The following is a 24,904-nucleotide window of genomic DNA, read 5'->3' as shown; positions in this document are numbered from 1 at the left end:
TTCAGAAGACGTGTGTGCCATGTTTTCTCAAGAAATCAAGAATAATATATTTTCCGAATTAGACTTTCTTAAGATTTTACAACAACAAGCTGTTTCTAAGATACTGGTGTTCTGAACAAGATTTCCATATTATCGAAACACTTAAATAAAAAAAAAATTAATATGATGTTTATTTCGATTCCACTTAAATTAAATAAAGATTTCTGGTTCATTGAATCTCCGGTATGGTATTTGATAAGAACTATGCGAAAGGAAAAGTTGTATTCTACAAGACACGGAGAGATACACTAACGAATGTTATCGCCATTGGTATTGTACACTTAATCAATATGTTCCAAGGTTTTTTTTCCAATTTTGATTATTTCAGATGAGTTAAACCCACTTGTTATGTATTTATTCATGAATTTATGATGTTACGACTTTGCTGCGATATCATGAGGTACAATGTACCTAAAGTGAAAACAAATATATATTTTGATCGATCCATTTTCGCAATACCGGTTTCAGTTATCTGTTGCTAATACTTAAATGCGACAGGATACGATAAATATATCTCATGTATTTTAGATAGAATATGTCAAATATTGAGTTCTCAAATTTCGCCGGTTTCATGATCTTTGGAATGTTTGCATATGGTGTCGTAATCGGTCGTTAAGTGGCATTTTGATACATCTGTTGCTTATTATACATTCCATTTATATGCCATCAACTGATTTCCAGATAAGGGGATAAAAGTATTTGAGATAGCCTAATAGAATTAACAGAACAAACCTTTAAAAGCCGAACTTAATTATCTCGACGTCATACAATACATATAGCAAATTGGTCAATGAGCTAAATGCTGGCATTTGGGCAAATAATATGATTCAAAATTTCGAGATTTTAAAATTCGAGATTTCCGTATTCGTAACAAGAACGTTTGATAGTACGAATTTTGAGATATCCAAGAGTTTAATGTTGCGGGCAGCGCTATTGGATACATGTAGAACCATCATAAGATGACCTTTTGTGTCATAACGTGTAGTAAGTAGAGCCCTGTATCTAATTGTTACTCTCCATACTGACCGATGGTGTGGTCAGTTGGCCGTGGGGCTGTCACGACAGACATTGTCGCAGTAATTGGAACTCTCCTACATTGGAGGCCAATAACACATATGTCGTTAACGTCACTTAATTATGCCAGTTATTGAACACGATGTACCGTAGTCATGCACAAAAGATGTTCAGTATCTTTTTAGTAGTCGTTTTTCATAAATTATTTTTCAAAGTTTTGATATTTTGTCTTGTTTTGCATTACATTGTCTCAAAATATCGCCAACACCTTGTCAAGTGAGGGTTTTCTGATTATAATTACTATTGCCTATAATTCAGACTAATATCATATAGTGTGTTACATTGTTTTTCAACGAATGTAATTCTAGTATGCTGATATTCCCTCAATGTCCAGATTTCATTTTTTACAAAGGTACCTTCATCTTTGTTACACAACAAAATCATAGAAAGTAAACATTGAGACAAACACTTTGTCTTTCTTTTGCAAATTAATTTAATCTAACTCCAACTATTCTGCTCCAAAAGTGACATTTAATTTACATGTACCACTATAAATATGGTTATGGCGCCTTGCTCTAGCTAAAGCTCAAATAAGCATTGCTTTAATTTGCAGCTTAGTGCGTATAGGTAGCGTATTAAACAGCCATCTCTTTAAAAGCAGAAGCTAGTTGTAAGTGTTCCCTTGAGTGATAGACTCCTTATCAAAAGGCGTATGCTTCATTCCCATAAAGAGGTTTATCCTTTCGCTATTTCTGTAATAAGCATAGCTCTCAAATTCATGTATTAAAGACCATTTCACGCGCTCCTCGCATAATCTGCTTTTCCCAAGGGAACATTTCTGGGTAGATTCAACTGTATCTACATTGTATGGCTTACATTTTATGTTCCATTCTAAACGTTAATTTCTCTTTGTTTTGTCTGTAAATGTTTCTGTATCTCCGAAATTTGTCCTGATAGAAGTCGTACCTATCTTTGTTATCTTTATAATCTCCTATACACAGTTTCTTACATCAACGTTCGTTTGCGAGTTCCTTTCGGAACCCTTCAGATTTCAACAGGCTGTTTCTATCTCAGAAATGGTTAACATATTTCTTAGTTTTGACAAGCACTTGCAATACGTTCATTGTGCTACGTGTAAAAATATATTACTTTTCATTTTTTGTTGTGTTAAGCAATAACTGTCTTAAAAATGTCGGCCATCTTGGTACTATATTTAGAATTGATATCCTTGTGTTGTTCTACCAATGTGGTAGCTATACAATACACTGTCTAATCCGACACCCTTTGAAACACAACGTATCAGTCAAGCCAAGATGCAAGATACGCAGTTCTGATTGCGGGTAGTTTTCATAAGAGACTGTACCACAATTTTGAGTTGTTTAATTAGAAAGGATTTCAGAACAGGTTGGACTGGACAGATATCAATATACGCCTCTTTTCTTTCCTACATTTGTTGCTATCTCTTCAATCTTGTTTTGTGATATAAGCTACAGTCCTCTTTCTCGAGAAACGATGTACGTCCCTGTGGGGCTACATGCGTAGCGATGCGGTCTTATTCTATTAGGGTTGTAACAAGGGTTTCCAAGAATGTACATCATGATTTTATTACCTGGCTCATCTTTTACTTCAGGGTTTAATGCTTAAATACGTTTTCCTCTCAACAGTTTATGGTTAACCTTGTTTTCTCCTCAGCAATGCATGTTCTATTCGACAGCTCTTTTCCGCTATTTTTTCACCGGATAATGATCTTGAAAAGTCCCGGGTTTTATGTTGAACATGTTTCCTCTTCTCGGGGATAATGCTCTGCCTATTTTTTATTTTTTTTTAAGATTTTTTTTTATCGTTCGTTCTAGTTCAAGCAATGCCGCCTGCTTACTACATTGGACCATAAACTGTGGAGTATTAGGGTAATTGAAAAAGCCAAACTTTGCTTTTGATGAGAAAACAAATGAATTTTCTGGTCCAAAAACGTGCGTTACTACCCTTGTCATTGCGGTTTTATTTGACTTAATTTGAGATAGGACACAAATATTACGTAAAACGTTAGCAGGAAGTCCTCAGGAGACTTTGTAGGCATGACATTCAACCCTGTTGATACGGATTCGAGGACATGGAATACTCTTACTCACCCACATCACCTACCTTTGATTCCCACCTTATGAGTTTAACGAGTCCGATCCTGTATTCTATCATTAAAAACTGTCTTACTCATTTCTTGCAAAGCTTGCACATTCTTAATACGACCTAGTCTTTTAATGGGCTGTGTTGTCGAACAGACAAATGCTTTATTGATCCAGTGCGTGATCTCGGGCGGATGTCTCATTCTCGTACTCAACGTGAACTTGTCTTTATGATATAGTGTATATCGCCCTCTTATACAGGAGAGTTCTGGGTCACCTCCCCGTGTCTTCAGTGTTGAACATCATTGTCATCGTCCTAGATAGCGGAAATATGTTATTTTCTTGTCAAATGCTTCGTTTCATCTCAACAGGGTTTTACTACGAAATTGGTCCAACACTCTGAGGTCGTTTCAACATCTTAGCCTTTTAAGGTCGATATGTGGGTAGAGAGTGATATGACAACGGTAATTATCTTAATAAATCCTGTCTGATGAGCCCATTTTAAGTGTTTCATAGGTACGCGGTGGTCTAGTTGATGGAACACACTGACACAACAGATAATTACGCTCCACGAACACGTGACCTGCGTCTTGGGCAGTCTACAACCAACAATTATTATTGATTATCAAGTTTTGCGGTTTTAATTTCGGATTTTGTGTTTGAACGTCTGTACAGGAAATTTTACCTTTCTTATTTCCACGTGCAATTATATCAATATCAATTTAAGAAATCATGACAAAAATAAACTTCATTAAAAATGTACAACGTCTTTTATATAACTAGAAAAGGTTGTGATTTTGCATCATATCGTTTCTGTTTTGAAAAACGCTTTTGATTTGTTTTTATAGATCTGTTTTTCTTACACATTAACAGAATATTTAAACATTCATCAATCTAGTTTGTATAATGCAGGCTCCCCCTGCCACTTGTGGTCTGGGCTAATGATACACGTACTTTTAGAAATATCTGCCAGGTGAGTTTGCTAGACATACCGGATGAACATACCACCTGGTAAACTCCTAGATCTACTGTGCCTAATTAATATCTATAACAATGATATCAAGTTTGAAACGAACGCTCATAATAAGCATATGCTTCATGCAAATAGTCTTTATCGTCTGGCAAAAACTCAAAGACGAAGGGAACTGTACGCTGAGAGACACATTGATACGGACCAAATTGCTATCATATACTTTGTAAAATGAAATCTCACTTTCTGGACGCTATTGGAATAATTCTTTTATCCAAATATTTACGGAGCCAAAAATGTTCGGATTAATAACGTTGCATTTTACAGTATATATGGGATGTGGATCGCTATACGAACATACTTCGAGTTTTATGCCATCCTTTTGTCTTTTCTACAACTTGGAAAATATGTAAGTAACACTTCGCTTCATGTAGAAATTGCGAAAAATTACAATTCATGGTCGTGTTTTTCTAAGAAGACCAAATTGATTGACAAGATAAAGCTATTCTTTTGTTTATTAATAATATAATGACCTGCTTAATGGTATTTTTTCATGTTTTAAATGGTAGTTCGCCTATCTATGACCAACAAGCTTTCTTGTGAGAATAAGGTTGCTGTGATTTTTTTTAATTATGAATTCCGTGCTAAATGTTGACTGCTGACGGCAAAATTACAGCACAAGTTTTTCAAAAGGTACAGGCTGATGAATACTAAAGCAGAGGACGCTTACCCTTCAGGAACACCTCGTCTCTTTTCTTGTACTTTTTCAGTAGTCTCCGTGTACATCTTTTCTGTGTCGCAGGTGATTCGGTACTCAAGAGCCTGCTCCGAATAGCATGACTTCTTTAACAGATGTCGACTGCTGACGGACAAACCTACAACACAAGGTTTCCGTATGGACAGGTTTTATGGTCGCCATCATGAACTCCTATCGGGAAATATGTAATTTTTTTGAGTGATATGAATGTCAATGTTTTCGATAATGTTCTTTGGTGAGCCTTGTGGTTATGTTGTCACTACCCGAGTTCTCTATGAATGGATGTGACATTACTTGGATTTGACCACGATTTACATGCCGGGTGTCGTAGATAAAACAGAAGACGTTTAACCTTCCGAAACAGCTGGTCCTATTTTCCTTGTACTCTTTTCAAAGGGCATCCACGTAAATCTTTATTTTTATTCAAATTTTCCCAATTGTTTTTTTCGATGTTGAGTTCGAGTTATGATTTTGTTAACACTTCGGCATTATATAATGGGTTTTTTTATGATTATAACTTGAGTTTTATTTTTACCAATCTTCCCAAGGTTATGTAAAAATAATGAGTAAAATATTAATCAGAAACAATGTTTATCCGGCACAACATATCCTCTGATATATCTTTCAATGACCTATTCTGAACTATAAACAACTCTCCAATGCATTTACTCGTATCCTGTTGTAATTACATACATGCTAGGGTTTGAATCATTAAGGAGGCTCCACCCTTTCGCAATTTGCCAGCAGAACTCGATGAAAGTTTCACATAATGTTTATGTTACTATGTAGCGATGATTTTATGAAAATCTAAGCATTCCGATAAACTGGGGATTTTTTGTAAAAATTACCGAAAAAAATATTTTTTGTCAAATTCAACACTTTCACATTTTTTGAGCGTGTGTCAGTGTTTTTCCGTGAGTCAATTAATGTCTTTGTATCATAAGCTTTATTCCTGAAGTACGTGTGATTACTCGATATCGAGTATTGACATATCATCGTCACGCACGTGTACTATTGTTCAACCGGTGTTACTATAATTTACACTACGGTAATGGAATGCCCGATACGCAATACGGAAATGATGACACGAAAATACGACAAGAAAAACATGTGTATTACGAAGGGTGGGAAGTCCTTAATATGCGTTCGATCTTGAGAAAATTAAATGTCTCTTAACAGTATCTTATGTCTCTTGTCTGTATCAAACTGACATGTACTCTTACCTTCTTGATGTGATAGCATTTGGAACACATTGGCCCACCCAGTCCTCTTTCATGAAAGGAACCGTAATCAGGGCGAGGTGTTCCGACTGGCTGTGATAGTTATATATGTTGAATCAGAAGATTCCGAACATCCATATTTTTATAAAAAATATATATTTTTAGAATACAGCACATACATGTTTAATAAGTTATAATACCCTCACATGCTTGATATTGTGTTAAATACACGATCAATACACTAGGAAATATTCTTGACCTATCCTCCTCGTGCCGTCCTGACAACGCCTGTGCTTCGGTATCAATCCATTGCGTGCTCCTCAGTCAAGGTCAATTGGAACCCGATTACAACATTTCCTATGAAAAATGTCCGTAATTTGTTCGTATTCTCCTTGGTCTTTTTGATATCCTATATCAAAGGGTTTTTTAAAACCGTTGACATTATCTATTTCATAAAACCTGGTATTGTCATGCATGTTCATCTAAAGCGATTGAAGCTTGCATTTCCGGATTCCTATACCAGCCGGAAAACTCGCTTTCCTTACGTCCATACACATTTGGAATATCTAATATTATTAAATGCATTATTCAGAAAAAGGTGACAAATTACGTACAAACGTTTATTCTCTCTATGCGATGCCTTTATCTACTGTACGTCTAGATAGCGGTCCGGTATTGCATTATATCTGGATCGATACGACCTCATTTCACACATTTTTCCTATTTCTCATTATTTTTGTGTGTTCGTGTTGGTTTTTCAGTGGAATATTGGCCTATATTTTGTGTCACTTCCAGCACGTAGGGGATACAATGAACCTTACTCTGTGTATAATGGCTCCCCAGGGAGCTCGGGGGATCAACTCGCCATGGCCGACGACTTTATAATAGCCTGCAGATCTGGTATTGAATCGTGATGTAGTTTCTTAATGCTTTCTTTGGTCCACTTTCAAACAAGACCAATTAGCGTGTGTTTTCCATAAGAAAAATGTAAATATATATATGCTTTCACTGGAATACAAACGTTTCCAAATAAGGTCACGGCATTAGTAGGGATTGTTTAAGATAAGTATATCAATCGAATTGAAACAGAAGCATCGTATAGGAACGTTGAGAATAATGAAGCAAACGTTAAGACAATATAACTACATGTACTCCGAACTTCGTAAGACTAAACCCTTTACAGAGTATGACTACAGTTTTGGTTCTGCCTTGCTTTCTTATCTAAATTGGACACTTATTTTGATGAAGAAGACAAATCTGGTCGTGTGGCGTAGTCGATAGCGCACTCGCCTTTCTCCAAGACGTACAGGGATCCACCCCCCGTTCGGTCGTTAAAAGGTATTCACTTACCTGCCCGATTACGTGGGTTTTCTCCGGGTACTGCGGTTTCCTCCCACATTAAGAACCCCTGCGCGCTTCCATCCGTGCCAAAAAGAGAAAAGTTTAACAAATAAACTTGTTTCATAATTGTTTGTTAAATAAATAAAATTAACATTTTTTATTTTTTATTTTGAGAGTAGTTGTTCACAAAATGTAAGAGGACGTCCTGCCGTGGCCTTACTGTTAATAGAACGCTAAAAGCTATAAACTAAAACCTAAATCTATATATAATACATCTATTCCTTTTACAAATTAGTTTTACTTTTTGCTGTGTCGATTGCCCGCTCAGTGCCAATTCGCCGGTAACTGAGCATGGAGAGTGCCACCTCGATCCTACATGGTTGTATATGCATTCGGTTGATAATATTAATAATTTATTGGTTTTAAAAGATATAAACTATCTTTCACTTTCCAAAATCGCATATATCCTGGGTCTAATGAAATAGACATCATCACACGAGAAAAAAAAAATTGTTATATCTGTTGCTATTTTATATCGGCATAAAGAGTGTTGCTTTTTAGGCTCTGGAGAAAAATAATGCGTACACAAGATGGCCATAGATGTCAGTTATTGGTAAAATTCCACACGCTGATTTATGCTAGACACGATTTAAAACTCCTCTAGAACATAGAACAGACTTTTAGGGCTTAATATATCTGACTTCTTCCCCAAGGAGTTCCTAAAACTCCACATGTAGGTCGAGTTCGGCCATTATACGACCAAAAAAAGTACCATTAAAATCAGAAGCATCGCTTTAAGTTCCCAGACACAACAGGTCCAGCATTGACCCCGGCCGCGTGTATTATTTAAAAGGACGTAAACTGTCCAAGTCAATAACCGACCCTGTATATAAATATTTTGTAAGACTATCGTTCACGACTGTAGACATCACATCGACCCGACTGGCTCCTGCCCCGACAGGTTTAAGATTTAAACACTGTCGTCTCCTGATATTGGTCGAACCCTTCCGCCATATGATGTCCAAATAAGACCCATGCATGCTTACATCGGAACTGGTGCTTGACTGGCCATAGGCTTGAGACTGTTCTGTGATGCAACATCTATACTTGTCAAAAACAGTTTCTGTTTAATTATGACATAATGATAACCTGTTTTACATGTACATGTTATTTGTACTTCCGTATTTTACTCATTTCCCCCTGAAGATACATTTGAACTCTTCCAATTCAAAGGTTGGAATAGTTCATTATGATATTTTTAGGGGTGAATGAGTTAAAGATATACACAAAACACACACACTTGATTAGATCGCACCAATGCTCTTCTTTAACAGATACAGAGTATGATATGGTAAACATAAATAGCACTACACCATATAGCTGGTTCGTCTTTCTAGGACTTATCGATGACATTAGAGGCCAAAAAAGGAAATCTCAAAAACAGATGTTTCTCTTCTCTAAAACAACTGAAACTCATTTGCTGGATATCAGTATAAGCAAAACATGGTATTGATGGTAATTGTCTTGAGAATCCATTACATACGATACTATCACTCCTATAGAAACTATCGTCTTTGCGATAAAAACGACTAACGACCGCACGCTATCTTATGCAGTATATTTATATCCACTTTGATATATAAGTTTATATAGGTATTTAAGAATATAATCGCTAAAGTACAAATAGACGTTTTTGTTTCAAATTCGTCATGCGCATATTGACATTTCCCATCGTTTCTGAAAGGCGCTCAGTGATATCTTTTGCAAATATGACAATGAAATCCGCATGCGGTCTTGTCACGGCGGATGAAAAAGGAAAATTCCGACTGATTTGATAAATTTCTTTTGAAAAGCCAGCGATAACCGTATATTTATGAGTAATAGTTTCTTTATTCGAAAGCAACATGCAAAATTGGTAGCGTAGACGAGTTCTAAAATCCATTTAATCCGACTCTACCACGTTCTGTGACGTATTTAAGTTGATATTTGATATTAAATAAACTATGAACGTCGTTCCAATCTATAACAATTTTGTATGTAAATGTATTAGGCTTACATATTTATGGAAATTTTTATCAAAAATTACATGCTATACATTCATGTATACCCTTAAACCTGTATGTATCAGAGAAATGAATTCTTACAAATTATAGAGAATTTTATTAATTTTACATTCTACATATCTAAATGTACAAAGGCTGCTATCTGCGATCGGAAACTGAGCTAGGTAATTCTAACTAAAGTGCATTATATAGTACCTTTACATGCTGTTTCTGCTTTGATGGGGTAAACGTTTTATTGATAAAGGAGTTTGGGATTTAGATTTCAATTACAATGAACATCAGTTTTGTTGAGGAAAACGATTATTTAAGATGTAAATGCGATAGTGAGATGATGGATTTCTAACGTGATCAAATGTGACGCAACATACTGTGCCAACACGATGTATGTTCGGTCAAAATATCTGAGCGAGTGATTGTGGGGTCGAATTCACGACTGAGGGCGTCCTGTCCCACTGCACTGCCGTTTTTCCTATATATACAGTAATCTCCCTTTAACTTCCGGTTAGATATAACTGTAGCACATTCGGGCTACTAAACGTATGTTGACTAGTAGCAATCGATCACAGTAATAGTATAACAATCTAAAGGCAAGGGTTCGAATCCCGGTCTAGCCCGCTGATTTTTTTTTACATTTTTTTACACTATAATCGATTCTGTTTTGTTTATTTCCTCATTGTCTTTTATAAGGATCCTACATAGTATGGTTTTCTTTTTAGAAATGATTTGTCAAGGCTGAAGTCATGCCGGAAAAGCGGAAACAGTTTTCAATTCTTAGTTACAGTTTTTGTTACTTAGTTACAGTTTTTGTTACTTAGTTACAGTTTTTGGATGTGGCACGGGGATTCTTAAACGCCTGTTTACAACGCCCCAAGTTTACAGTTTCTCTTTTGTTTCTTAACCTAATTAGCGAACGTTGAAGAGGTCGCCACTGATCATGATATGCTCTTCTTTTCGTTTTCATCACCAGGGTGTATTTTAGAAAACATCTCATTGTATGATCAAGCATGATTTGGGACGAAATGAAATTTCGAACAAACAAACAAACAGACTAAAATGTTGTCCAGTTTTAGAGTATAGGTGAATGTTGAAGCAATTATCCAAAAAGGGACGATCCCCATTTTCATAAAAACCATTAACCAAAACATGAAACCCACTTACTACTAGTATAATGACTAATTGTTTCAATAATTCATTCTCAAACTTGATGGATTTTCCTGGATTCCGAAAAATATTGGATATTATTTTGTTTACAAAACTATTACATCACTAGGGTATATTCATTTCTGTTATCGCTGTTTGTATAGATGTTTTGCTGATAGTTGAAAAATAAAATATCGATTAAATTAGTTATACATCCCACAAAGAGGTCCAATTTCCAATATGTGTTTTATATCAAAGTTGAGTCTTCTTTATTGGATCACGTATTTATAACTTCCGGTTGTGATGAACAATAACTACGAATTATTAATCAATAAATAAGCTTATTTACATATATCATGATTGCGGATGTAAGTTTACCGTGTAACGTGCTACATCATTGGGAAACTTTTATCAAATTGTATACCAGATATATTTGATAAATGCATCAATTTGTATGGTATGATCGTTTAAACAGACATTACTTCTCATTTGGACCAGAATCGACCGGAAGTGATGCACATTGAAGCCGGAATAGAACGATCAGACAGTAATTTTACATTCTATTTAAAATCACGTTGTGATAAACATCAGGCCACGTTCATATTAAAAAGAAAAGTTTCAGTAATGTCGGCTGCGTTAAATATCTTGATTTATTTTAAAAAAAGACATCAAATCTTCAGGTGATATTTATATTTTATTGAGCCATTGAAATTGCAAAAAGAGGCCTGTTCATTTCTGGAGAGAAATTTCAAACAGATGTTGAAAAAGATAACATGTGGTTTCTCCATCTTGATATTGACATCCCGAATCTGTTTCTGTCTGTAAAGATGCATCGCTGTATGAAAACAAGCGCAGAGACTACAGCGCTGAGCTTCACAACAGAAACACGTTCAATCAAACGAAAGTCATATTTTAGATATATATCTTTAAAAAACCAATACATATTGTAAGTAATGGAAATGTTACAAAATGTATCTATGCAAATTAGTTAATGCAGCATCAAGTCGATCTATCCGACATTAAAAGAGCAATATATATATATATTTTTACAAACGGAATGTTTTAGGACATTGTTTCGTTTCGGTGTTTCTTTTGTATATTTTTGGTTTACAATCCTCTTAAGAAGATCCAGGTAAAAACCTTTTATACTACTGAAGTCACAGAAACTCAAGCGACCATGAAATTGAAGAGATTTGTATGTTTTATGGTTGTATGTTATCATTCGTCCAAATCACAATTTGTTTGGCTGCAAAATCACAAGGAGAGGTAGCAGGTTATGTGGGATGCAACAAAATCAAAGAGGATCTCGGGGCCGGTATAGCCATTAAATAGGCATTTAGTGAAGCGAGATATATACCACCACGTGCGCGCGTGTCTCTTTCGATGGTAAGATAGACGGTAGTCGACAGTTTATTCGTTACACGTGTCTGCTGAAATCTACATCTTCATCACATTTTAATGCAATAAGCACATGACCCTCGCACCTGCATATCACGAGCATTTAATATCATATATATTGTGTCGATTTCAATCTTGCACGGTCTAGAGGCGAATGTAAACGCCATCTAGATAGACCGATATCCCAAACAGTACATCATGATCAGCGAAAGCCTAGACTGATACATTAATATGATGTTAGAGGAAAAACGACTGTTTTCGATTAATTTTGTAAACATGAACTTGAAAAGATACCTAAATGTTTGGATTTTATTATTTTGATCCGTTTTACGATGTATAAGAGCAATATGGTCGATCCGTTATTGTACGCTGTCTGTATGTGTTCGGGATGGCTCAGCTGTATTTAAATCGTATTTAAGACGAGGCGGTGTGCTTCTGCAGGGTATACAACCATTCCCATACAAACCCACATGCCCAAAATGGGTTTATGATATCGGCAAAACGGCGCGGATCGTATGGGGTGCGATAACGATACTTAAGAAACCCTAGGTGACACCATTTCTTTGCTATCGCCATACGCTTTGATGATACTGAAAAATGGTGTGAGAATGTTCATCAGCCATCTAGGATGGGAACATCGTAGTCACTCATATAAACGCCCCGTCGTAAACCCTTTTTTACAAGTAGATATGTGTTTCTAAGGAGGTGCGATTTTTTAGGTCAGGAATGGTAATGAGTAATTTCGACAATGATGAGAAAAACATCGGTCTTGCCCACAATACAAGCACATGGAGGCTATAACGATAAAGTACTTCTGGCTTCTGTCTGCCGTTAGAAGTTTAATACTGTGCAGAATTTGATGGGCTAAAACAACTGTTTTTGTGTGTCCAGGAGCAGACAAGCGCAGCCATCCTAACGGAGACTACTTGAGGAGAGAGAGCAGATAAGTGCTTCCTGCCAATCCCTTCCACATATCTCTACTCACTCTCTTATCTTGTCCTTGTTGCAATAATTGTATGCTTAATAAATACATACATTCATAATAGATCCGGATGTTTCTGCCCGACGTTTGGTTTTAATTTTAGTACCCAAAATTACAAACTTTTAGATAGGTCATTTCCTGTTCTTACTGAATATTTCACGATTCGGAGACTAAATTCAATATTCTAATCATCGTTTATTTTACGGATCGCTGATTCACAAGTGTGAATCGGATAGGGACCTTTGATCAAAGAATATTCAATTGGAATATGGCAAACGAACCGAATAAATGTTTAATAGACTACATTATAAAGACTGATAGCGACTTCCGGAAATGAATGTGTATATCTCAATACACAGTGGATAAATGCTATAAAGTATTTCCGTGCTGTTTTGTCCTTACAAATTATGATTTTTTCAGTAATTATCATTATAAAACCATCAATGTTATTGATATATCGTTTCCAGCTATACTATGAATGCCTATTCAACAGATTCATGACGTCATTGAATGAAAATTTATCAAAATGGATATTACCTGATTTATAGCATTTTAAAACGGTTTTTAGTTAAAATTATTTGGTTCATTCAGACCTTTCACGCAGATGACCGGGTTGCGATTCATAATTTTTTTTCGTGAAGTTTTCATAGATAGCGTGAGATTCATGTATATATTGCGCACCATTGCCGATCGCGGTCTTCAAAACTTGATCGCTTAAAATTTATATTTAAGCTCGTCTGCTTATGACAGCGGGAAATTGAGTTATTTTAAGAGTCGAACTTCACATTTAATTTAGATCTCAAAAGTAATTTACACCAGCTAAGAGTTCCGATACAGAAGAGAAAGGTCAATTATATAAACCTTTATTTAGGGGACAGTTCATGCTAATTTTAATTTAGTTGATCTGTTTGCAGCTACGAATCTTCCGGAAACTTCAACACTCAATTCCGACTTTCAGATACATGCATGCATAGATTGTTTGTAAATCTGTTGCAAAGAGGGGTAAGAGCATCGCTGCTACACCCCGATCTCGCGCATTAAACTGAGGAGAGACCTTGGAAACTTCTCTCGAGTAGTTGACAGATTCTTTACCAACAAACAAAAAGCCGCACGGATCATCTATGTGTTTGTGAAGCTTCGACTACTGGAAACATTTGCCCTCTCGGGTTTCTATTTGCCATACGGCACATCTGGGAATATTAACACCGAAAAATATAACATCAATTTAAGTGATGGTCTTTCAGCACGTGACGACGTGTCTTATGGGTAACATAACACCGAGTGCTTTACGTTGCTATATATACCAATAGTAAACTCTGACGCCCCCTGGTGGTATCTACTGGAACAGTCGATACGAGAAAAAGGCAATGTTTTACAAATTTGGTTTTAAAACGTGCTCCGATCTTCAGGAAAATATATAACTGCACTTTTCACGAGCGTTATTGACACATGTTGATAATCGTTTTTTTGTAACGGTAGGTTTTAGCATAGTGCCGTTTGACAGGCTACCAGCCCCGCAATTTTGTAAATATTTTACAGCTGCATTCTTCTACTTGCTTGTATCTTCACCTGGTTTGAAACTTAGAATAAGAAATCTAAATGATAGAAACTATTTGACTATTTGGGCTAGTCTATAGTACATGTACGTAGAAGTGGTTCGTAATAATACATACATGTTAAATTTGTCAGCATGCATGACAGTTTTGTGTCAATATTTTTCGGACTTTAAAAGCAAAAATAAATGTTGGAAAATGTTGTAGTAGTACTTATCTAAGACCCTTTGAGCTGGTGTATTAATGAATGGGTTAATCTATTCATAGAAATCTATGTGATTTTTTGTGTATATGTAGACATAAGTAGATTTAATGCTTTAGATGTCTTTTGTTGGACATGTTTACTATTCCGACGCCCCGTTTCAATCCCTGTGGTACTCCAGCGCCGTTCCAGGACAGGTGTGAGTTATTCCCCCTGTTAGTGTTCCGGCAGGTGTGATTGACTACCTTAATGAGTGTATTTACACCCTTACCTGATTTTATGGCCGTTGACACGTGTGGATTAATGACCTATAAAGATACACCTGGTGGTCCACTCTGGTGTCCACCTTCACTATTGGCCGAATGGCCGAAGATTGGTCAACACCTTATTTTATTCCTGGGGTGCATGCATTATCTTCAAAATCTTGAGCGAGAGTCATTAATTCTTATGTATATTGACGGTGTTGCGTGAACTTTAAACCCCGTAAACTGGTTCTGGGAACAAAATCGTGAAAGTTCTCGATTTTGTTCTCAGAATCAAATTAAAACGCTTTGCAACTTACCTATACATGGATTGGGAGATGTACATGATGGAAATATTATTTGATAGGATGTTAAGCTAACCAAACTGAATCAACCGCGCCAGGTATGTGTACCTGCAGAACAGGAGTAATAATGATATATGATGGGGTCAAGGTGTTGTAGGGAGAGGCGATAAACAAGGCCAGGTACGGACACAACTGGACAGGGCTGGACGTATATACTGACCTCTTACATCGTAAATTATCGTAAAATTAATTAACCGGGCTCTTTTTGTTGAAATGTGTCAGGTGTTTGTGGTGTAGTTTCGGCCATGTTCGGTCACGCGCGATGGAAATCTGGAGAGGTAAGAATTGTTTGGCGGGAGTTATCTTCACGCGCGGGGGGATGTCGAGAGGTAAGGCGTACAGTATTTGCGGTAGTTAGGGTCACGCGCAAGGTAATCTCAATGGACAGAATGATATAGGCGAACCATACTATCATTGTTTTACCAGAAGAGTAAGGCTATCATTTGGTATAATCCTTACCATCCTTAAAACGATGTTAGTTGACTGAAACCACGAGAAATTTGATTATTAAGCATATTTAAATATCGACCATGTTTGTACTTGGTACTGTTTCGTGTATCTGTACTTCTAATGATTTGAACAAGTTTGTTGACCGTTCATGGAAAGTGCATTATATTTTTAGCATGTTTAACTTTGTTTTAAGACATAACAGTTAATTCTATTATTGATTATTTCACCGGAAATGCAATTGTCACGTGAAATTCGCACGCAAAAATGTACAAGACGGTAATAAGATATCGTTACCTTTTTACATTAAGGGGTATTTCACGTAAACATGTTTGTTGTGTGTATTCATTGAAGAGGTCCTGAGACAAATCCTCACTGGTACACCACCAGTTCGTGCCGGTGTCGCCAAAAGAACCGCTCCGGCTTCATCCCGCACATCGGCGTCAAGTCGAAGCTCTTAATCCGCTTCCCTGATTTGGGTCAGTAAACACTAATACATTTTACATGCCCATTACGTCAATCCGAACGGAGATTGTTCGGAACACACTTTGACAGCATCATGCTCTGTTCATTTCACGCTCAGTACGAAATACCATTGGGACTTTAAAGTACATGTGGCATTCTTACATAAGGAATAAGATGGCTTAAATAGAATACATCGTATGTTATCGTTTTTGTATTTTCAATAAGAATAAAGTGGGTTTTTTTGGAAAAACGCCTTCGTATGCTGATAGTCTGGAATTCTGTACTTAAAAATTCATCTTGTCGTTGTCAGGTAAAATTTGACAAACTTTGGATAAGTTTTTTTTTCATGTTCGATTAGTCTCGAGTTTTTTTCCAACGTGCGATTTTTCAAACTCAGACGGAATTACTGCAGCTATGGGGTATTAAAACATACTTTGCCATGGAAGCACATGATATATAATGTATTAATGCTTTTCTGCCCTTTTACATTGCGCTGTAATTCCGTGAAAAGCTATAAGAAAGCATGTAGAAGTGTCGCCACTTTGATCGGTAAAACATTATAATTATTTAGAACTCCGTGTAAATGCATTTTTTGTTATTTTTTTTTCAAGTTGAGACGACATCGGCTAAAATGTGAAATGTTAATTGGCTCTATTCTTCACCCTCGAAATTTCATCGACTCAGCGGAAATGTCGTTTTCCATATTTTTTTCACACTTTCGATCAACATTAACTGAAATGCCATGGTAATATTTATTTTTTCTTTTAGAACTTTTTATATCGATATTGTTCTTGCGAACAGATCAATTCAACGGAACATGTAAACTTGTGCTGGGTACATACGCCTTTTCCACCAACGACGTGAGATCTAAAAGCGCTCTTTGAAAAAGTAATAGACGCGATACTGCCTCCTGCTGATACTGTGGCATCCTTGCGAAGCAACGCTCCTTTAGCATTGCCGGCAATATTTATGTAAAATGCCCCCATTTGGGGAAGATATTCTGCCAACACTCCCGTTCATACATGTCTATAAAGAAAATGTGTCAATTATACATACAAAGCTGGGTCAAAGTTCATAGGAGCCACCATAAATTCTGAGACAAAGCTATCTAGTTTTTGTTTCGGTATTAGATCACCCTCGTGTTAGGAACGGTATGGTGTGATAGTCTGCGAATCTGTGCATTTCCTGGTTTTACCATTCCATTAGTTGGAGAAAACAAATAGCTTGATTCTGTACCGGTCACCAACTCTGCAATACGTCACGTGAATGTCAGAGACTGGAATACGGCCGTAACTTATATATGTCAAGGTCGCCATGATGACACCGTCAGGCAGATGTTGCATCGGTTCTGCTAGCTACAGCTCCCTCCGGAATTGCGACACATGCTTAACACGGAAATAAAGTCGCTTATAAGTAAATAGCCATTTATTTCATTATCAGCCTATGGTGATCAATATATGGCTTCAGCTGCTGGCGTCTCGTGCTTCATGGCGGGAAAACCATGTATATGGAAGGGATAGTATATCGATATTTAGCAACTTTGTACACCTTGGATAGGTTCGATCGGAGCGCAACGAGCTTTCGTGAGCTCAACATACATGACCGTATATGTATATTTAGACACGATATCTTCATTGAACGAACTTTTGTGATTAGGTAAGTTTCAGCTCTATAGAGTTATTTTTATAGAATTTATAGACCTCCTGTCCTAGATGTTACGCTAAGACCTATTTATCTTTTTACTGTTACAAATGTTTATTTCGGCAATATTAAGATTAATTGAGAAACCTACTGTACATCTTCTTCCCTTGATTAGAGCGATATCTCAATAAAACCCCGACCTTGACAGAACAGAAATCCATTCTGTGACGGATGGATAAAATATTACCACACATAGCTCGTTCCCGTGCAGACTACATCCGATATGAAATGCAACATTATGTGATGGATTTCACCCAAGTCTCATTCCTCACACCCGGACTGCTTTAGGGAATTTCGGGTTCCCGAACAGACAACCGCTACTCCGAGATATGACGGAATTAATCCCAAGTCTACAACGAAAGATACCATCGCTCCATTCATCGGGAGATGTTGACATTTACAAATTCACATCCAATTTTCCTGCTCTCGCCATTACAGTAGTTCGCTTATTGTCGTTTGTCATCGTTGCTCCCGACTTGGCCGGTCTATCTGTATTCATTATCCTTCGTCTCCCTTCTCTTTCAACCCCGGGTCAGACATATTTTACATAGTGGGGATTTCTCGTGGCCTAATGTTGGTTTAAACAGATAATGCTTGTTCGCTTCTTTCGATTCTCGTTTAATTTAGGTATTGTCTGTGCAAACGTAGTTGCCTTATTACAAATCATGTTTTAAAGATACGCAACCATCCCTAAAAAAACAGCCAAATGAAAACAAATTATAATTCTAAACTTCCGGTACATGTACATCTGGATTTATTCTCCATGTTCTTTTCAAGGGGCTCTACTTCTATGTAAAATGTTGATTTTTTTGTCCTTTTATTTTCAGTTTTAAATTCGAATTGAGGGGTTGTTGACACTTTGGTATTACTTTGTAAATCCCAGACACTTTGTGTGTACCTTTGGATCCTCTAGTTCAATCAGCTACACATGTATTGCCATGATGTATGTTGACTTGATTTAACACCTAGATCACCATTTGGTCTTGTAATGAGGTCCACTATCCGTAGTTGAAATACGCAATTTTAAAAATATCGAAAAAAATATCGATGTAGCGAATTCAATTTATTTATTTCAATATCTGTAAAATATATAATTTATTAAAGCCAGGTAATCGACTTTTTCAGTTTATCGGAGGCTGGATTTATTAAGCTCACCGGTATTGTTCGTCGATGCCGCGCTGGAATATCTCTTGCAGGAAGCAAATGTAAGCGGGCTTTGTGATATTCTAAGATTAACGGAATGCCACAGACAATCCTTCGACGACAGAAACAAACCATTCTAATATCCTTCGCTCCTTACAAATTACGTTTGTAATGTTTATTGTCAAATGAAAACAAACGATTTCCAATAAAATATAGGTTTCAGGCATTTAGTAAATTGGTAAGTATTATCGAAAATCTTTCCTAATGGCATCGTTTCCGAAATAATGTGATAATCTAGATAATTTTAAGTGGGGTAAACGACCCCGACAATTGGTCGCCATTTTCAATGTTTTGTATACAAATGGTAATGGCAGCATTACCACGTCGGTGTCGACGACGAGCTGCCGGCAGGTAGGACCATTGTTGGTCTCAAGACATTCGCATCCTGTATAAGGTCGACAAGTGAGCAGACGACATTCCAATACGCGGGAAATTGTTTTCCTGTCTGGTTGTGAAGTCGCTGTAGAGACGTCACAGAGCCGAGACTCGAGTCTCCCACCGTTGATAAGACATATATAACTAACCTTTTAGATACGACCTACGTATACTGTTTTGTCAGCTTTGATGCCATCTCGTCCATGTTGATTTAATTTAACACTTAGACCGCCATTTTCTCTGCCATTGCGCTCGATTTTCTGTGATTGAAACACGCCATTTTCTGCAACTTTTGCGTGTCACATACAATGTCTCTCCTAAGTGGCGTTAATTGAGCGAAATGTTTTGAATATATACCATTTCTTGTTTTCTATATTCAATATAGCTTCACCGTGCGTGCTTCAGTATTTTGGGGATATTTTTTTTATTGCCGTATACTTTGCCGATGTATCATGTCCATTTTAGTTGGAACGAAAGGTTATCTCCCCTATATACCGCTCTCCTGTCTCCCTGCTGTCTGTCTAGCCCACTTGCGTGTTCACAGGTTACAATCTGCATAAGGTGATACCACAAAATCGTGTGGTGAAACCTTTTGCATTTGGACGTACAGAATGCATTCCATTTGTCATAATGTTGGTTGCATGATCGAGGCGTTGCGTGCACATGGCCGCAATTTTTATATGATGGCAAAAGTAACTTACACTGGGTTTCATTAAGGCTGGAACGAAGAAAAAATATGTTGGGGCTCAGATTAAGGTCAGGCTGTCGGAATGGACACCCGAGAAGGTTCCCTCTCACCAATAAGGACTGATTCTTTTTAAAACGAATCACACTGCAGTGTCTAATAATACAACGTCTTTGTTAAATTTAGCAAGAAACGACCGTTGTAATATTAAAATATAAACAGTTTTATAACAAGTGTTTTCAACTGATATTAATCCCACTTGTTGGAAGAGCACAGGGGATCGTAATGTGATAGGAAACCGGAGAAACCAGAGAAACCGGAGAAACCCCATGCAGATGACCCAATATCCTTTCACGTCGGTTCGGGGAGTCTAATATAACCCCCGTCGTCTTAGTGAAAGACCGGTGCGCTCTCCAATGCGCCACCCCATCACCCAATAATAATGACAAATTTTATTATACAAATCTACCGTTTTCTGAATATCCTTCTTTTTCCCAATATATAACCATATTGTGTTACACTATCATGGCAGACATTGTTTTTTCCTCTCTGAATACTGGCTTTATGTTTCAAAATATTTTGCAAGAATTTGTTTGAATTTAAGATATGCATCAAATATAATATTCGCTGTACATCGATTACCGTGATAATAACTCACCCACGAAATTTTAGTGGTTTGCAGTAAAACAACTGGTTCTGGATATTTTTAAGAATGCTTTTTAATCTACATTGAGTTCCCATTTGTCCGTCCGTGTTAATAATATGGTAAATTCAAACCTTTTTGCAGAAACCACCGTTGAGAAGCAGTTAAATATAAACTTTATTTATTTTACAACAATTATGAAACAAGTTAATTCAACTTATATTTATCACTCTTATTGGCATGGATGTTAGCGCGATGGGTGTCTTATTGTGGGAGGAATCCGGAGTACCCGGAGAAAACCCACGTGGTCGGGCAGGTGACCCCATACCTTTTCACGTCCGATCGGGGAATCGAACCCCGGCCGCCTTGGTGAAAGGCAGGTGCGCTATCCACTGCACCATCCGACCACCCTAAGCCGATAAAGCGGTCTCTTACTGCAGGTGGTCTCTTAATACAGGTTCATGACAATAACAGTAGTGGAGATCTTCAAATAGTGGTGTCTTAATAATGATGTCGTTTCATGCAAGAAACTGTCAAAAATAAACGTGCCGCATAAATAAAATCGTCCCGTCTGCCAACGGAAAGTCTGAAAACTAAGTGCCCTAGTGTCATCATCATCATGCACGTCCTCAAATTCTACAAATTCACCGATCCGCTGAAAGCGCCTTTAGATTGTGTACTCTCTGCAAATCGAATGCTAATACGCTGTGCCCGCGAAAGTGCGTATATGTCATCCAATGAATGGAAGATGCGTTAAAATATTGAGAAGGTTGTCGAGTTGGATAGTCCTGCGATATGGATCCAGTGTGTACAGGTCGACTAAAGAGAGTTCTCAGACTAGTAGCATTGGCGGTAACTCCAGAGCAAAGCTCAGTAGAGGAGATATCAAACGTAACTGCTTATAAGGAATTATCTCAGAATCGGGAGGGATATGCTTAGAATGACTTACCAATCATCAATCAATTTCCTACTATCGATCTGTCGAGGAACAAAGGGTGTGATCCATGTTCATTGATTTTGTATTACTTATTGCGCAGCATGGGTGATTAGTGTAGCTTATATTTATGCAAATATTCGCGTGTAGGTATATACTATGTAAGTACGTGCGTGCGAACACATTGTATTTCTTCTACTTGCAACTGAACTTTAAAAAAAAAGTAATGATTTCTTATTTTTTTCAAGTTCCCTTCTAAGCCGTTAAAGATTATACACGGAAGTGCTTTATAGATGGGCTTACGACTAAACTACCGCATAGAGACATACTTTATTACACAAGATGAGTATTCGTCTCGGAGACCAGCGGACTCCAGAATTCGATACAATTGCAAATTTGTCAGGAATTTACATACAGTTATTTATGTTGAACTTTTTTTTTAATGAGGAGACCAATTTGAAGACGAACTCTAATGCGATTTCTATGTAAACCTACATTGGAAAATTAATCAACCCCATAGTGTTTGGTGATTGGAGTATATAAATAGCCTTATGTGCTGAAATGCGTTTCACCTTTTTCGGAGGTTGTGGGTTCAGTGTACTTGTGATTTGGGATGTATAAAACAAACGCAGGCAAAATGAAACGAATTGCCAAGGTAAGCTTAACAAATGGACCCAAATATTGAGAATACTGAAGATAAAGTGAAAACATCCCATTATCTTCGTGACCTTATATGGAAATATCCAATTAATTCAAAAAGAAGAAATCATTAGACGTACTTGCGATCCGGATCAATTTATCCGTATACAGTTATCATCCGTCTGGGGTAGAACATTGGGTTGTCGCCATTTTTGTGTTGTTCCAAAAACATCGTCTTTTAATAAAAAAAAAAAACCTGCTTATTTCAGGTTAATCCTTCTGGGAAATTAAATATTGTTCAAAACGATTGACGGTAACCTGTTTTTAAGAATTTCAGTGAATATCCATGTATTTATATATATACATTTGAATATCGTTATTCCAAACTCAAGAATAAAATACTAAAATTTACTAAAATAAAATCTTTTGTATACCGCTGCATGTAACNAACACCATTGCATGGTAACTATGGCGACCAAACTGGTGCGAAGCAAAAGGGCAACAAACACACCATGTCGTATTTTGTATGCAACTATATAAACTTCAACGAATTACCGATGTTTACGGATAAGATTGAATCTCGAATGACAAACTGAACGGCTTCATTCTTTCAGCCCAAAACTCTTCTATTCTGAAAGTGTCTGATAACATGTTTTAAAATGGAAACTTAGTATATTTATATGTATTACTGAAGCGGGAAAACGAGACATTTCAAATAAAAATGTTTTATAATATATAGCTATCATGATGAAATAAATTGCTTTCAGGGCCGTGAACGACTGTAAACGGAGCTATCTTTCGATCCCCTCATTTCCCCTGATTTCTGCTCAATGGCTGTTCTTTCATTAATTTTAGCTTCCGAATGTACATTAAATCATTATAATTGACATCAAATCCAGTTTCACTTCCTGTGTAATCACGTGATGTCAATGTAACCCTTGGCAACTAGAAACATGTCACCGTTTGCAATTGAACACAATTGCAGACGACTTGAAGAGCACATTGCTAAAAAATAATCCGAACTCCTTTCAGTATAATCCAAGTTGATTGCTGGTATTTTTTTCGTGTTCACTGTACTTTGATTCCTTGTTGCTCTCGACGCTTCTCGAGATCTTACGACAGAAGAAAAGATTCTAGTTACATGCACGTATGCAATTTGAAATCCCCGACTTCCGTCTCCAATAAACTTCTTTTTCAATCCATTGATTTTGAGATAAAAGAATCGGATTTCAGCCTATCCTTAGTTGTATTAGATTTCAGGACATATATAAAGGTTGTTGGGGACATTTTTTTTTTATCTCCGTCGCTTCAGGGAAGAAACCCTTATACAATCCAAATACAATTTGTTTCAACAAGAATGTAAATTAAAACCGAATCTGTTTACAAGCCTGGGGGTTGAATTAAAGTCATATACTTGCCCGACGAATCGATATTGATATTAGATAGATACATTCAGAGATAATAACAATTATCAAGGAGACGGATAACCTATTCAATAACGGCCGTTTTACATTGTTTTCAAGCCAAACTTTTTTCACAAACATGTCCGCATGCAGCTTAAGTCATTTTGTACATTTTGTTTTCAAATGGAAAAAGATTCAAATTAAACATAACGATTCCATAATACAGGACGTTTGAAATACCTGGACCCAATTTCGATCTCTGGAGAGTCTAGAAAGACACCAAAGCGACGTTGTCTGTCTGGCCACGTCCGCTTGCAGCACAATACGGGTCGATAGAGAGCTTGATTTATTGATTGATTGATTGATAGGTTTTACGCCCGCTTCACTACTAAATGCGATTAGAGATAGAGAGCGAACTCGAACCGACTGTATAGTGCCTTCCTGTAGAGGCGTAATGTCACATACTCCTAACATTACAACGCATTCTGAACGTGGCAACGCACCACACAAGATGATGTATTAAAGCAATTTTAATATTGCACAAAGAAACCTTTTCTTTAAGTTTCTGATACCATTTCGATCATGGAACCAACCCGGACCCTGACTATTGGAAGGCTACTATGTGATGCATGTGTCAAAGTAAAAGACAAGACACGAAAGAAGGAGAAAGTAGACGATAAATGTTGCAACAATCGGCGTGCGGTTGGCTGCATTGTATGATTCACTGACCTTGAATGTCATCGACCACACAAGCTTAACAGAACTGTGTGACATAGAAATGGTCTCCCTCTCTCGCGCGCGCGTGCGTTTTATATGATTATTTATAGCCTAAAGCGTCTTTGTCGTTTGATTGGTCACGCAAGGTCAGGCAGGACGTTGACGTTTGTGTTATCACTGTAGATTCGAGGACGTTAGAAATGAATCGTCCCACTATACCGATCCTTATCAGTATTGTGAGGTGGTGTTTTTTTGGTATCTTTATAGAGGACATTAAAGTCGATCT

General features: G+C 37.0%; 2 protein-coding genes across 6 annotated transcripts in view; one reads left to right on the top strand and one right to left on the bottom strand.

Moving 5' to 3' along the window:
- LOC110440622 (kinesin-like protein KIF26B) overlaps positions 1–24,904 on the top strand; it is a 306,581-nt gene that overhangs the window by 55,464 nt on the left and 226,213 nt on the right. The window lies entirely within an intron of this gene.
- Positions 2,824–6,185, bottom strand: LOC110440623. Its single transcript, XM_021483795.1, has 3 exons — positions 6,124–6,185; positions 4,874–5,018; positions 2,824–3,772 (listed from the first exon to the last, which is right to left on the bottom strand). Exons 1-3 carry the CDS (start codon positions 6,140–6,142, stop codon positions 3,592–3,594), a joined length of 345 nt encoding a protein of 114 aa, XP_021339470.1. The 5' UTR covers positions 6,143–6,185; the 3' UTR covers positions 2,824–3,591.

Source organism: Mizuhopecten yessoensis, unplaced genomic scaffold, assembly GCF_002113885.1.
Source record: "Mizuhopecten yessoensis strain PY_sf001 unplaced genomic scaffold, ASM211388v2 scaffold11185, whole genome shotgun sequence".
NCBI lineage: Eukaryota > Metazoa > Mollusca > Bivalvia > Pectinida > Pectinidae > Mizuhopecten > Mizuhopecten yessoensis.
This window is presented reverse-complemented; position numbering and strand designations above follow the sequence as displayed.

Coding starts and splice junctions, on each gene's coding strand:
- LOC110440623 (XM_021483795.1), bottom strand. Junction 3,773..4,873: donor AGACGAGGTGTTCCTGAAGG/GTAAGCGTCCTC, acceptor TGTTGGTTGTAG/ACTGCCCAAGACGCAGGTCA.